At 40.1% G+C, this 13922-nt stretch overlaps 1 protein-coding gene across 2 annotated transcripts; it reads right to left on the bottom strand.

Moving 5' to 3' along the window:
- Positions 1-1575: 1575 nt before the first annotated feature.
- On the bottom strand, positions 1576-13836 carry LOC113542502 (tetratricopeptide repeat protein 24). Of its 2 annotated transcripts, XM_026940085.3 has the most exons (14): positions 13520-13833; positions 12822-13068; positions 12391-12684; positions 11270-11471; positions 10864-11070; positions 8021-8149; positions 7785-7906; positions 7283-7360; positions 7115-7173; positions 6882-6967; positions 5618-5735; positions 3622-3698; positions 3440-3488; positions 1576-3355 (listed from the first exon to the last, which is right to left on the bottom strand). In XM_026940085.3, exons 2-14 carry the CDS (start codon positions 13029-13031, stop codon positions 3244-3246), a joined length of 1743 nt encoding a protein of 580 aa, XP_026795886.3. In that variant the 5' UTR covers positions 13032-13068; positions 13520-13833; the 3' UTR covers positions 1576-3243. The 2 variants fall into 2 exon arrangements, with proteins under 2 accessions (XP_026795886.3, XP_034159316.2); XM_034303425.2 differs by lacking the exons at positions 1576-3355; positions 3440-3488; positions 3622-3698; positions 5618-5735 and adding an exon at positions 6660-6798 and having other exon boundaries at positions 13520-13836.
- Positions 13837-13922: the final 86 nt, after the last annotated feature.

Here is a 13922-nt window from a genome sequence, read left to right as displayed (position 1 = left end):
CACTGAAGTGCATTGACAAGAGGACGTGCATGGGAGAAAAGCTGGCTTAGAGTTTTCTCATTTTTTTTTTTTTTATTATTACACAAGGTCGTTATTATCTACACTATTTTTTAAATCAGGACCCCCAATATATTATTGCTCCCTAGAGGACCCTTTTAAAGGCCCTGTGTAGAATGCAACAACAACAATGGCTTTTCTTGGCAGAAAGGGCTCCAAGCAGATTCCCTTTAGGAAGATAAGAACCCTTAACAAACCATCGAAGTGTGTGATATACCTAGTCCACGGTTGTGGCTTTTGCTTAGATATTTCAAACATGATGTTTGTGACAATAACCGCTGGAAAAAGTGCTATTCAAAGCTGAAGTCTACTGCAAGCCCAAATCAGCTGATTAAACAGGTGGAATCAGGTGTGACTCCTGCTTGATTGGAATGAAACCCTGCACCCACACTGGCCCTTTGTGGAGAAGACTGGACACTCCTGTGGTAGAACCTGGAACTGGGCTACATGGTGATGCAGCAGTAGCATTGCTGCCTCACAGTTTCAGGTCCCTGGTTCGATCGTGAGCTCAGGTTACTACCTATGTAGAGTTACTGTGCATGTTCTCCTCAGTGGCTCAGTGGTTCCTGAAGATGAATGAATTAATGAACAATCTGGAACTGAAATGGACTGATTTTGGATTATACAGTATGTCATGAATCTACATAAAATAGGCTATGACACTGAAGTGTGTGGAAAAATCAGTATAGGTATTTACAAATAAGATGTGATTGCATAAGTATTCCCACTGGTGTGAAACTGCTCAGATCTTTGAATCAAATAATCTGTTCAATAATACACCTCTTCCTGGAAGGCTTCAGAATTTGTACGAAAACATGCAAACAACAGACCAAAGAAGATATCAGAACAACTCCAGTATCAGCCAGGGTCTGGTTATAAAAAAAATATTCCAAACTTTGAATGTCCAGCAGAACACCATTAAAGCCATTATTTAAAAATGGAAAAAAAATATGGCACAATCATGACTAGAGGAGGCTGTCCAACAAAATCAGCGACCATGTAAGGAGGACATTAATCAGAGAACCAACCAAGAGGCCAAGGGTAACTCTGAAGGAGCTAGAAAGAGCCACAGCTCAGATGGGAGAAGCCACTCTATAGCCACTAACACTCCACAAAGCCTAGCTTAAGAGTCACAAGCCAATTGAAATCCAATTTCATGCCAAAAGGCATGTTGGAGATTCAAAAACATGGTGGTGGTAGCATCAGGTTGCACATTACCCTTGGCTTCTTGGTTGTTAAAGAACTGTAGGACATATCTATATAAAGTTGCATTATGACTGTTTCAGTTGCCATGTCAAGTCATGAAATAGCTCTGTATTGCCATGTTTTCTTCTGTTTTTCACACTCTGATATTAGCCACAAATAAATTTACTTGATTCTCTATAAAAGATTTTAGATATGTCCGCTTGGGTAGACATGGGAACTGTGCTTGCATAACACTGTGAATAGTTGGAATGTTAAAAGGAATGGATTTAGCCTTTGGTTAACTTGAATCAGGTTTACATTTTAATCTTTGTTTCAAACAGTGAAAGTAACAATATCAGTCATAGAAAATATAAACACTGTTTTGCCTGAAAGTTGTAATCATTTAATGGAGTCAATACTTACTCTCTAAATGTAGCTTAGTCTAGAGTGTTGCAGTGTATAAATATGTTTCCGCTGATTTACATCTGGTACGTTACACTCACAGAGCACTTTATTAGGAACACCTACTCATTCATACAATTATCTAATCAGCCAATCATGTGGCAGCAGTGCAATGCATAAAATCATGCAGATTATGGCCAGCAGCTTCAGGTAATGTTCACATCAACCATCAGAGTGGGATCTCTGATTTTAACTGTGGCAAGATTGTTTTTGCCAGACAGGCTCGTTTGAGTATTTCTATAACTGCTGATCATCTGTGATTTTCATGCACAACAGTCCCTACAGTTTACTCAGAATGGTACAATAAAGATAAAACATCCAGTGAGCTGTTCTATGGACGGAAATGCCTTGTTGATGAGAGAGGTCAACAGTGAATGGCCAGGCTGATTTGAGCTGACAGAAAGGATGCAGTAACTCAGATAACCACTCTGTACAATTGTGGTGAGTAAAAAAAGCATCTCAGAATGCATAACATGTCGAACCTTGAGGCAGATGGGCTACAACAGCATAAGACCACATCCGGTTCCACTTCTGTCAGCCAAGAACAGAAAGCTGAGGCTGCAGTGGGCACAGGCTCACCAAAACTGGACAGCTGAAGACTGAAAAAATGTAGCCTGGTCTGATGAATCTCAATTTCTGCTTGACAATGAGTTTAATGTTCTTCAGTGGCCTTCCCAGTCACCAGATCTGAATCCAATAGAACACCTTTGGGATGTGGTAGAACGGGAGAGTCGCAGCATGAAAGTGCACCTGAAAAATCTGCAGGAATTGCGTGATGCAATCATGTCAACATGGACCAGAATCTCGAAGGAATGTTTCCAACATCTTGTGAAATCCATGCAACAAACAATTGAGGCTGTTTTGAGAGCAAAGGGAGGCCTATACTCAGTATTAGTATAGTGTTCCTAATAAAGTGCTCCCTGGGTGTATGTTCTTTAAAATTTAGGCTACCCTACTTATCACACCTACACTGATATATATAATGTTAACAGTATAAATATTTTAGATTCCCTTAGTATCTTAGCATATCATCATACTGCTATACTGTCACAGTCCTAGAAAGCTGGCACAAACTCTCTGACTTCGGCAAACAAGGCTAGGAACAAGGCTAATTTCACACAATATCAATATCAGTCTTGGAGGCAGTGCTGTATTGAATAATCCAGTGGTAGTATTTCAAGTCCCATTTAGGGCAAACTTTCATCACAGAGATATGATTAGAAATGCTGTATGATCCACACCACTGATTTAATAATATGCCTTCCTCATTTGTGGCAGCTAAGTGAGGAAGAAAATGGATGCATAGATTATGAGAGCAGGACAATCAGCAGATCATCAGAGATTATGCACATTGTTTCAAGATTAAATTTTCATATGGCATCAGTAGATTTAATCAATATTTATAACAGGACATGTGTTCGTGTCCTTTTTGCTCCAGGTCACCCAGAAAAATGTAGTTCAGTTTCGATTTGAAAATGAAACTGAAGCTTTTTGGATAAAATCCCTGGGAGTGGAAAGACAGATATGACGTGGCTGTGGTCACATGACTGTGCAGAATCTGGACTTTAAGTTCCTGTGTATGGATGTGGACTCCTCACTGAGAAGATGTGCTGGAGGTAAGGCCTCAGTGCTTTCCTCCAGTGGGGGCGCACTAAAAATGGACAAGCATCATCAGTCAGATTTCACCATCAACACCTTACTAGACAATTATAATAACTGAGCTGGAGTCTCATACCTGGTTATTTCCAGTGGGTTCTGTCTGGAGGTTTCACACATGGCTTCATCTATGGTAAGATATACATTTCTTCACACAGTGTAATCAGTGAACAATTTTAAAATACAAATATTTTAAGTATTATTTTATGAATGAGCAGCTCTAAATAGATATTTGATATGTGTTTGTATGTGTACACCTACCCTGCTGTGAGACGAAATGGGAGTCTGTGGGATTCTTATATTCAACACCAGGTTTCGCATATGTGTTATTCAGATTCCTGTCATGGACAAGACATTTACATTTTAAAATCAATTTAAGACCTTATTAAATCACACAATTACACATTAAGTAAAAAATTAAAATTGGTATTCTATGGGAGCAGCACAGGAAGAAAGGAACACCTCGAAATATCACGCCTGTGGGAGGAACATCACTGCAGGATGTGTAGCTTTACACCAAAGGAGAGCCTCTGTCCCTATGGAAGAACTGCTGCCCCAAAGGGAAATTTCCTTCTCTTCAGTTATTTTTTAAAGTCAGACATGTTGAGCCCAGCAGTATGTGTCTAAAAACTCAGGCTTTGTTCTAGCAGATATATCGTATGACAGTAAAATGATAACAAATATCAAGTTTCCCCAAATGTAGACACATTAGCACCTTTCCTCTGAGCTCTGAGTATTGTGGTCTAAGTGCCCAACTGTACATGAAGTACTCAAATGATATTGGAGGTACATATTTTTCATGCCACTCTGAATCATGCATTTGTGCTAGGAGCTGTTAGCTATGGAGGAATAATCAGAAATGAATACTGTTTGAAAAATAGTATATGAAAGCACTGTTGCATGATCAGCCCACTAGAACGCATCATGTCCCGTTTTACTCAGTTACATAGTCAAATTGTAGCATTTCTATTCATGTTGACGGAAGTCAAATAACTGTATTAATGCACAAGTATTAACAAACTGTGCCTAAACTTGCACAAAAGAACTTTTATTCATCAGTGATGCATAGAAATGAGCAAAGACTTGAGAGCATGGAATGGCATACAAAAAATCTGTTTCGGATTCATAAAACGATGAATGTTGATCATGCTGCATAATATCTTCTGCTCACTAGTCCCTTATTTACATGTCAGATTTACACAGTATGCCCCAATTGACCATCATATAGATCTAAATTAAATCAAACACATTAAGTCACACTAATAGGTTTATGTAGGTTTTTCTGATGGTGAGCCAAGAAAAGATTTGAGGAAAAGTGAATCTGAGTTTGTAGAAAACAAAGACTATCTTTTTGGAATCCTCAGATGCACACTTGACAAAACATAAAATCAACTGTTTCAATTGAGGAATACGGCTGCCTTTGAAATCCTTTGTTTTTAGCAAAATTATTGGTATGAAGTAAGTACATAAAGATGTATAAAGATTTATGGAGGTTTGCTGTTTTTTTTTTAGAAAACAGAAAACTGAACCATTTTCCACCTGCAGGTAGTTATGTGAACTCGATTTATAGCTAGGTCAGAATAGGTCAGAGGGTCAGGTCATTTTGGACATTCCCTGTTTGAGTGGTTTGCACATCTTTGCCTGTTTGTGGTTTACGATTCTGCCTCACGATTTGGATCTGTCTGCCTGTGGTCTTTAAAATAAACTCCCACTACAATTGCATCCGGTTCTGCCTACTTATCTGACAATCAAACACTTAAAAGCAACCAAAAAAAATCTAAAAGCATGTTCAGCATGTTGGCAGAAGTGGAATTAAGTCGCTATAATCTTATAAAATACACCTTTTACTTGCACTATTGAAAAAAACAATTACTGGAGGAATCTTTACTTAATCAGTTCTGTAAATAATTAAGTGATGGATGAAGTCAATAAAGGTCAGAAGCGAAATCAATTGTGATTTTTGCTAAATCAATACACCCTGGGTGGGAGCCTGGGAGGTGAGAGGAAGCTGAAGATAGAGTTTAGTGTAAATTGTTAATCAAAACTGTTACTTTTCATCCACTCATTTCTACAATTAACCTGAATGCAAAGAGGCATACTTAGCACCAAGTTAGCACCAGAAGACCAATAACATGCCTGGACTGTAAAAAATTACTTAAATAACAAAATGACAGCTCTCAGCTTTCAAAACGATGAGAAATGAGCAGACAATCCCAGCAGTCTATAAGAACATTTTATGTTCAGAGTATATATCTACCTATTGGCTTCTGGTAGTGCATTCAGGTAATCAGGATGCTCTGTTTGTGTTGCTCTTGATGATATTATCATGTCACCATGAGGTTTCCTCTGTCCACATGTTTCTGTAGGTCTCCTTTCTGCGAAGCAAAATACAGAAGAAATGTGGTGCTATATCAAAGTGCTTATAGTAAAGTCTGTCTTATCAATTTAGCAACCATCTTAACAATGCTCCTGAGCAGTTACTGTATTTGCAGTGATACATGAACAAGTTGCTATCTACTTAAATGAGGACAGACTCATAATCCAGAAATAGCTTGAAAAGATGACATTTCAAACATTGATTTAAAATGGCTGTTAAAAGCAGACACAAATGGCATAAGTAGTGTGTCATTTTTGGGTCCAATATGAAAAACGTATTTTTCAGGTTACGCCGGATACCGCACATGGGTCCCTGAGGAACTAGTGGTTAGGCCTCGGCGCTCTCACCACCACGGCCTGGGTTCGATTTCCGGCCAGGGAACCAACCCCAGCCACTGGGGTTACACAAGACAGTGCACTCCTAGTGCCGGTCCCAAGCCCGTACAAAACTGGGGAGTGTTGCGTCAGGAAGGGCATCCTACATAAAAGGTGTGCCAAATCAAATATGCGGCACAATGATCCAATGTGGCGCCCTCTAACAGGAGCAGCCAAAAGAGGAACACCACCACATGCATGTTTCTCCAAAACGTACAGAACAAAGTGCCCTATGCATCAGCATCAGTGTAAGATTCAGATAAGTCAGGCCTTTTCACTAACATCTTTACCAAGAATAGTGACTGGCTCTTTTATTAAAAATACTCTTGTATTATAGTTACCTTACATGCTGCACTATTCATGCAGTCTGTGGTTATATGAAATTTCTCTAACATCTCAAATATTTTTCTTACACTTATTCTCTAAATTATTGCAGGCATTTGACAGACGTTAAGTACATTTTGGAATGGTGACTGTAAATAATTTGAAGTCAAAGACTTTCCTTTTTTTGCAATATTCTCCTACTAAACATTCCTCTCAACATACTCAATACTGCTTGCCTTTAGTCTTGCTCAGCTGTAGACTGAAACGTCTCCCAGGAAAGCATTGATTCCTTTTCTGAATCTGGTTCCTCTCAAGATTTTCTCCATTGAAGACATCTAAATCTACACTGAGATTTCTGTACCTCTGTTTTGTGACAATACCTATTATTAAAAGCATTACACAAATAAAAAATGAACTGAATATTGAACTGAAGTATCACATCTTACCCTTATCCTCTACCCTGTGACTGTTCAGTGGTTCTTTTCTTCTGTGTTCAGCCATCATGTCCTCAGTGTTCCTCATCTGAGCTATTCTGCATGAAAACAATTACAGGGAACCAGTGCGATATGGCAAAATTCTCTTCAGCTCTTTGCCAGAAATCACTTAACACGTAAGAGTGAGTATAGAGCCATGGAGTTTGGAAATAATATACGGTATTATCATTGCTGCGCCGTATTACCGTGGGTGTTGCCTGTTCAAGTTTCTCTCCCTGATAGCTTGCCTTGCAGGGGGGCCTGTCTGTGTGGGAGAACGTGGCAATACAGTGAAATGTTGCATGCAAAATTTCTGCTGTATTTAGATCAAATAAACACAGTCACAGCTTAGTATGTTAAAACCAGGGGTTTACCTGCTGAATGGCCAGTTTCATCTGTAAAGCCTCGCTTAGCTTGTTGACAAGGCTTTCCTGCACAGAGCTAGCAACATCCTAGAAGCAAGACAGTGATGTGTTCAGTAACATCTATGATCTACATCAATCAATATATATATAATACATCAACAACAGCAGAGGGCAAAAATGTCAAGCTCATGAGAATTTACTCAGCTCTGGTGTGTCGATCACACAAAATGTGTTGAGCTCTGATAAATGTTACCATGATTTTGCTCTGCTTTCTCTGATAGCTAACTCTGTGTAGTTCTTTACTCTGTCATGTGCCTGAAAGGACAGTTTGAATTTATTTACTGCATCCTTTTCCAACTGCTGGCCGCACAGGTCTCAGCTCACAGCTCCGTGCACTTGAGTTGACTGCTGACTGTCCAAATTCATCTAGCAGATGTCCAGATTGGCAAGTGCATTATTCAAAGTGGGTGTAATTTAGCCTAATGAACACATTTGGGATCAAACCTTTTACCTTGCACTTGGATAGTAGTGCTAGAGCCTGCTTATAGTAGAGAATGGCTTTGTCTGGGTCTCTCAGTCTCATTTTGATTCCACCCAGACCTTCACATGCTTGCCAATGCCCTGAGGAATCATCTATAGACAGATAGACAGATAGAGTTAGCACTTAGGTAGAGTAACTGACATCAAGCAGTTTGCCACTGAAGTATCACAGTTTGTGTGGATATATTCAGGCATTCGGGTAAGTACCGCTGTCTTTGAAAGCCTGTTGAGCGTGTAGGTAGCTCTCTCCTGCCTCCTCCAGCTGCCCCAGTTCACTTAGTGCATAAGCCAGGTTACAGAAACAGCAGCCCTGAGCTCGACGGCTACCTAACGACCCTACCGAGACAGCAGGAGAAATATAATAAGCAAGATAAATAGTGGTGGGTTTGCTGTAACCTTCAGGACTATGAGTCCTCTGACATGCTACAGTTCATTACTGTTGTCCAATTAAACATATTCATAACACATGAGCACAAGCAAAGGACAAAAACACTGACACACCTAGTGACTCATGCAAAACCTAAATTGCAAGTTGTGTCACTCAGCTGTGAATGTTTTCATCCCCTCTGTATAATTATCATAAATGAATGGGGCAATAAAACACAGCAGTAGATCTTAAAGCCACATAAACTGCAGTGTCAGCACATGGTCACATAGAAAAGCAGCCAGTGCATTTGTGGGAGGAGACTCAAAGAGAGAAACACATAAGGAGAGACAGAAAGATGCTGGTGTAACCATTTTCTCACTGTCCCCTGATACTGAGACATGATCTGCTGTGATATATTTAATGCATGCTGCTGCTGACCAGAGCATTGCAATTACAGCACGGACACTTAGAGGTAATACAGGAGAAATAACTTATGCTTCCTAGAAGAGTATATGGATATTGAAAGTAGGGCTGTTTAACATTGTAGTTTAGTGACTGAAAGCATTTTTTGTGATGTAATATTAGAATGCATTGATATAATATATGAGCCTATAATTTTAAGTGTCATATTTTAAGCATGCAAAATTAGGGGTGTAACAATACAGTGTGACACGAAGCATGCAAAAATGTGAGAAATGTCTATCTGGAAATATGCAGTGTCAGCATTCTATTAATTATGCATGTAATGCAGTTGCACTGTTTGAACACCAGAGGTCCCAACCTGCATAGCCCATAGAGTTCAACCATATAGAAAGCACACTGGTCACGTGATCATGTTCTTTCGTGGAGAGCCTGAGACGGGAATCATCTACACTTGTGAAGTGACTGATAGTATGATAGCTCCGGATTGCAATGACCAACGCACGTTATACTGTTACACATCCATGTTATAACAGTTAAAAAGAGTGAGAGTACTTTCAAACAACAGCATCCTTGTGCCTCTTTGATTTAGGGTGCCTGAGAAATCGTCCATGGAAATCTGGGGCGCTATTTCTGCTACAGAGCTCATTATGTTTCAGTCAATCAAATCGCTGGTCAGACACTTTGTTTATTCGGTCCAAAGTTTTGGGAAAATTTATAAATGTAAATTTGCCCACAGTAATTTGTCTGTAATATTTTAGATTCCTCATGCATCACTGGGATCCATGTAAAAAAAAAAATTATAAAAAAAAAAGCAATCTTCAATTTATCTTTTTGTAGAAATGTGTATTGACTTATTTAAGCCTCTCCAACATACATATAGTGCATGTCCAGTATGTCCAACAGAGCACCATTTTAGTTACTCACATATAATACGACTATTAGATTTTATTAGTCAACCACTATTTCAAAATCAGTACTTCACTGGGCATGTTCTCAATACTTAAAACAGATTCATTGGAACATTGGACAATGGAATTTACTCATTCATTCATCCATCCATCTTTAGAAACTGCTTTATCCTGTTCAGGGTTGCTGAGGTTTAAATGAATTATTTGTTCATATTCTTGGAAGTACTAAGTTCATTAGAAAATATCACGGGCAGTTCCAAACAAAAATAACTGTGGGAGTGAGAGGGATTGGTCCGATTTCCTTCAGGAGCAGGTGGGAGTGGGATTAAAAACTGTCCTGTCACCTCTACACTTCACCACTTATCCATAAAAGTTGTATGAAAGTGATAATGTTCCATTAAAACAAAAAAAAAATCCCCAATTTTATCCCCCTCCCCTATCATATGCCAGCTACCAATCTGGGAGGGTGAAGGCTAACACGTGTGTCATCAGGGACACATGAAGCCAGCCACTGCAACTTCTCAAACCACTGCTCATGCTGCATCACAAAGAAGCACAACACACTCAGAGGAAAGCGCTATCTGCCCTCATCTCTCAGTGATTGACTAGTGTCGCTGTGATTGACAGGGGCATCATCAGGATTGAAACTCGTAATCTCTCGACAAGTGTTTTCTGCTGGGTCATGCAGGAGCCACAAAAGAACATTTTAAACATTTTTTTCCAGCATAGCCTCCACAATGTGCAGTTGACTGCAGAACTGGCTTCATCTAGTCAAATATTTCCAGACTACCAAAGTACATTTTTCCTGCTTGTTTTATCTTCTGCCACTCTACTAATTTTTCCACATACCCCACTAGTAGACAGCTCCCCACATCAGCGACTAATAAATGTATCAGTCAGCTAGTCTATGCAACCCCTAACATATGTCACTTTTAAGACACATATTTATTTTTGAAATGCGATTAAAAATTGATACATTTTGCAAAAAATATGTGAAGAAAAAGCATGCCATAAACATGCATTTAATCAGATCACACAATGGTGACAATGGTCATTTCAACAAAAGTGTAGGAAGAGTGTGCTTTAAAAAAATTACATTAGGTAGCTAAAAGTAGAGCATGAGACCTTAAACATCTAAATGCATTTTTGCAAACAAACTGCTATCAAAAATATTATCATTGTAATAGTTTGTTCTGAAAGTCTAAATTGGCATTACATTTTATGAAAATTACTGAATGTGTCCATGTGTGCTTTGTGTGGACTATGCATATTATGCATAGAAAATATTCTGTATATCCAGTGATGAGGAAATGCCTGAGAAACTGAGCAACTTGGCTTGGTGGTTTGCTAACCGTGCAGGGCAGCTGCTTCCCTGTGGTATTCCAGGGCTTTCCGGTACTGTGCCAGGGAGTTGTGGACCGCGCCCAGATTCTGCATGACCACAGCTAGCCTGCGAGGAGTGGAGCGGACCAGAGGCAGAGCCAGCTCATAGCACTCAGCAGCCTCAGGAAAGAGCTTCAACTGAGAGAAACTCAACCCCACTGAGTTATACAGCTTTCCTGGAAAACCCATAAAGCAAATAGTACAGGATAAATATCTCATAAGGATTACGGTAGTTTCCTGTCTCACTGCTCTATGTAGAAAAGGTGTTTAGTCATCAAGCCCACTTAACTTTCTAGCAGTTGAGGCTAAAAAACATATATGCCTTGTTTAAGATAACAGGAGATTACTACTAATATATTATTGTTTACAATTCACCTAGTGTCTCTGGTTCTGTGATTTTGGCACTCAGCTCCAAACACTCTGTGAGAACACTAATGACATCATCTGCTGAGAAGCAGTCACATTTCAACATGTGATTCCCAGCATCCTTCAGGGCCACAGCAGCAGAGGCCAGCTTCCCTGCCACCTTATAGCTTTCCGCTGCACGCAGGTAATTCTCTGCTGCATCGGTCCACTCCTAAAACACAGGACAGATGTCTGAGCAATTCCCTGTAATGCCATGAACTGCACACAACAGCTGGCATGTCACTGCATGGAATCAGAAGGTTTCTAATACAAATCACATCAGTCTTTTTAACCTTTGGCATATAATGATTGCAAACCATGACTGTGGAATCTACAAGCTATGACAACTCTAGTATAAAACCAAAGATTCATATATAATAAAATTAAATGAGCAGTCTGTTATTTTAGAACCCTCTGATGCCGGCACTCCCAATAGATCACCTCACCTCTTCTGCTGAAACTCAGGGCACTTTCATACCTACCTTGTTTGGTGTAGACCAAACAACTGAACTGAACCATCTATAGTTTGGTCCATTTCAATCAAACTGGTACAGATTTGAGAAAACAATTTGAAAGTACAATGTGAGCATAGTTGGTTACCAGTTAGAAAAGAGAAAGAGCTGAGAAACTCTAATTTATCTTGGAAGTATATCTTGGGCCAATCACAGTTTAAGATATGTAAGATATTTTTGTTGTTGTTCCTCTTTCAGCTGCTCCCGTTAGGGGTCGCCACAGCAGATCATTGGTCCGTGTATTTGATTTGGCACAGTTTTTACGCCAGATACCCTTCCTGGCGCAACCCTCCCCAATTTTATCCGGGCTCGGGACTGGCACTGAGAGCGCACTGTTGCACACAACCCCAGTGGCTGGGGTTGGAGCCTTGGCCGGGAATCAAGGCCGGGCCACAGTGGTGAGAGTGCTGTGGCCGAATCACTAGGCCTCCAGGGACCCCCCTAAGATATTTTTCTAAATATATGATAATTATAGGTTATCGGTGTATATGGGTTTTTAAAAACTACAGATAAAAATAGCAAGCCCCCACTCTAATATTCCACTAAATTTCTTACACTCTTTCTTGCAGAGACACTGACCTTCCTGCGCAGGTGACAGTGGGCCAGTCTGATGCAGGTGTCCCCTTCACTGCTCCCATCTCCTTGTGAGCGGTAAAGCTGAGCAGCTTGTTGGTAACGTCTGACAGCTTGCACATGGTCATCCAGAGCCTCATGTGCTGCTGCTAGATTAAACTGCAGATCTGCTACACGCTCACCTCTCTCACTTGACTCAGCTTGTGACAGAAAATCAAGCCCTTTCTGGGGCTTACCTGCCTCCACATATGCTGCTCCAAGGTTAAAAGCACAAGCCCGCTGTACTTTAGTCTCTTTGAGCTGAGAAAAGAGAAACAAGAATGTTTTTTTTTCTAATGCAACACACAAGGATAGATTATAAACCATAAACCACATGGAGGCAGATGGAATATAAAACATTCTTAGTGGTTAAATTTTTCCCTCAACACCTTTCTTACGTTCACAGCCGTTTTGAAAGCCTTTTTGAAGTACTCGAGAGCCTTTGAGCTGTCTCCCTGTTGTAGAGCGCTGTGTCCACATGCTGTAAGTCTCTCCACCTGACCCTCCACCTGGACCTCTTTGTCCTTTACGTCTTCACCCTTCCCCTTTCTGCTTGACTTCTTTTTCTTCTTCTGAGAATCTTGGGATGGTGAACCATCAGAGGCCATGACAGGAAACAGATTCAGGTCATGTGCTGGTGTGATACTAAAAGAAAAAAGAACTGAATGAATAGATTTGAGCTCAGATGAGTCACCAAATATGTGACTCAGTAGTTTTGTTGCAGAAGAAAGCTTATCCTAGTGCTGTAAGGGTGTATAGGCAGGGTACAATCCTCAAACCACTAATGATGCTAAGTCACAGATACTGTTGTTGTGAGCAGTTGCGAGGATTCACGCTTCACTAATGAATGTTTTATCACCAGTCTAAAGTATCAGCACTATACACCCTTTCCCAAGCACACTGAGCACTATTGCCTATGATTTACACAATAAAACAGCACTTTGGTTCACTTTAGTGACTAGTAAGCTACATGCAATCAGCTAACTCTACCTATTACACTAACACATTACGCATGCACTGGAGGACTAGTTAACTGGCACAACTAGCTAGTTAACTTAGCCAACTAGCAATCGTATAACATTACTGTACAACTTACTCTTTTTGGAAGTGAAGCCATGTTTACTGAACTCTTCTGCTGGAGCAGCTAGCATGAGAATACTAGCTCCTGCCTCCTAAATGGACGCTAAATGATCTACACAATCATCTGAATAATTACACGATTACTAATAAACCTAATCTGACAGGTGCAGAGTGAGGACGTCTGCCTCTGACCACGTGATTGTTTGACTCCGTTGCCATGGTGATACAATTGCAAACATTTCCGTGTCTTTCATAGAGTGAAATAAATACCAAGCGCACTTACAAGAGATTTGTTTGTTTGATATGGATGCATTCGGATAATTTTAAAATGTAACGCGCTCAGTGAAGAAAAAGAAGTAAACTCATTTAATGCGGAAGTGTCACTCAAAGACAGAACAACAATGACCAGCATGCATTGC

Source organism: Pangasianodon hypophthalmus, chromosome 1 (assembly GCF_027358585.1).
Source record: "Pangasianodon hypophthalmus isolate fPanHyp1 chromosome 1, fPanHyp1.pri, whole genome shotgun sequence".
NCBI classification, from domain to species: domain Eukaryota; kingdom Metazoa; phylum Chordata; class Actinopteri; order Siluriformes; family Pangasiidae; genus Pangasianodon; species Pangasianodon hypophthalmus.
The sequence above is the reverse complement of the archived record's forward strand: the minus strand, read 5'-3'. Positions and strand labels throughout refer to the sequence as shown.

Coding starts and splice junctions, on each gene's coding strand:
- LOC113542502 (XM_026940085.3), bottom strand. CDS start 13,031: ATGGCCTCTGATGGTTCACCATCCCAAGATTCTCAGAAGAAGAAAAAG. Junction 7,907..8,020: donor ACAGGCTTTCAAAGACAGCG/GTACTTACCCGA, acceptor ATCTGTCTATAG/ATGATTCCTCAGGGCATTGG. Junction 7,361..7,784: donor CACTACTATCCAAGTGCAAG/GTAAAAGGTTTG, acceptor TCTTGCTTCTAG/GATGTTGCTAGCTCTGTGCA.